This window comes from Penaeus monodon, chromosome 27 (genome assembly GCF_015228065.2).
Source record: "Penaeus monodon isolate SGIC_2016 chromosome 27, NSTDA_Pmon_1, whole genome shotgun sequence".
Classification (NCBI taxonomy): domain Eukaryota; kingdom Metazoa; phylum Arthropoda; class Malacostraca; order Decapoda; family Penaeidae; genus Penaeus; species Penaeus monodon.
The window spans coordinates 19,175,726-19,176,807 of NC_051412.1; the positions used below are offsets into that span (position 1 = coordinate 19,175,726).

Genomic DNA, 1,082 nt, shown 5'->3' on the forward strand with positions numbered 1-1,082 from the left:
TTAATATCTCAATTATAGTTACCGCCACCACTGTAATTAGCAGAATTATCACCGTTTACCTTAGCGTTGAAATATTTTATTGCCGTCGTAATCATAGTGAAATAATTGATATTGTCAAACTTGATGACAATATCAATGAAATTATAACTGGCGTTGTCATTACCGATCCGGCGTTACCCCGACAGCACTCACCGGCGACCGAAAACATTCCCGAACGATAACTTGGAGACTAATTTACGTCATTTCTGATTACGTCTGTTATCTTGTCTTTGGCTGATTGTTTCCTAATGTGGATATGTATCCTGTGTTTTTTTTTTCTTTTTTAATAATATTGCTTTATCTTCGAAAGTGACAATTTGTGATTTTTCTCTCTCCTGGGTAAGTCTTAGGTTTGTCTCTGTGATTTTTCCTTCCCTTAAAGTGAACATTTATATAATTTTTCTTTTCGGAAAATCTTAGGTTTGTTTCCGAAAATGAATATTTGTGTGATTTTTCTCTCTTCGGTGATATATATAATTTTTTTCTCTCTAAAGTGAACATTCGTGTACTTTTCTCTGTGGTATATCTCCGAGGGTGAATAATTATGTGATTTTTCTCTTTGATAAATTATTGGTCCATAAAATGTTGGTTTGTAAATTGTTTGTCTGTTGATTTGTAAATTGTTGGTAAAAATTGTTGGTTTGTAAATTATTTGCTTATAAATTGTTAGTCTGTAAATTGTTGATTTGTATACTGGTGGTTTGTAAATTGTTAGTCTGTAAATTGTTGGTTTGTAAATTCTCGGTTTGTAAACTGCTAGTCTATAAATTATTGATTTAGAAACTGTCGGTCTGTAAATTGTTGGTCTGTGAATAGTGGGTTTGTCTCCTAAATTGCCTGCTTATGTGATTTCCTCTTGCCTTGCCCGTAGGATGGGAAAGACCGCGCAGGGACATCGGGAGAGCGCAGGACCTGGATGCTGGACCCTGACAGTGAGTATTGCTGCCGTGTCTGGAGATGCTGGTCATTTGTTTAGTTATGTTTGTTTTCATTCGTGTATGTATTTATTATTCTTTTCACGTTTATCTTTATCTTTCTTAGTT

General features: G+C 34.6%; 1 protein-coding gene across 1 annotated transcript in view; it reads left to right on the plus strand.

Annotated features, from left to right (window-relative positions):
• Positions 1-1,082, plus strand: part of LOC119590656 (proteoglycan Cow-like) — a gene marked incomplete in the record, with an annotated part of 201,110 nt that overhangs the window by 72,262 nt on the left and 127,766 nt on the right. Inside the window, 1 exon segment of the mRNA XM_037939332.1 lies at positions 911-971. Coding sequence (XP_037795260.1) covers positions 911-971 — 61 coding nt within the window.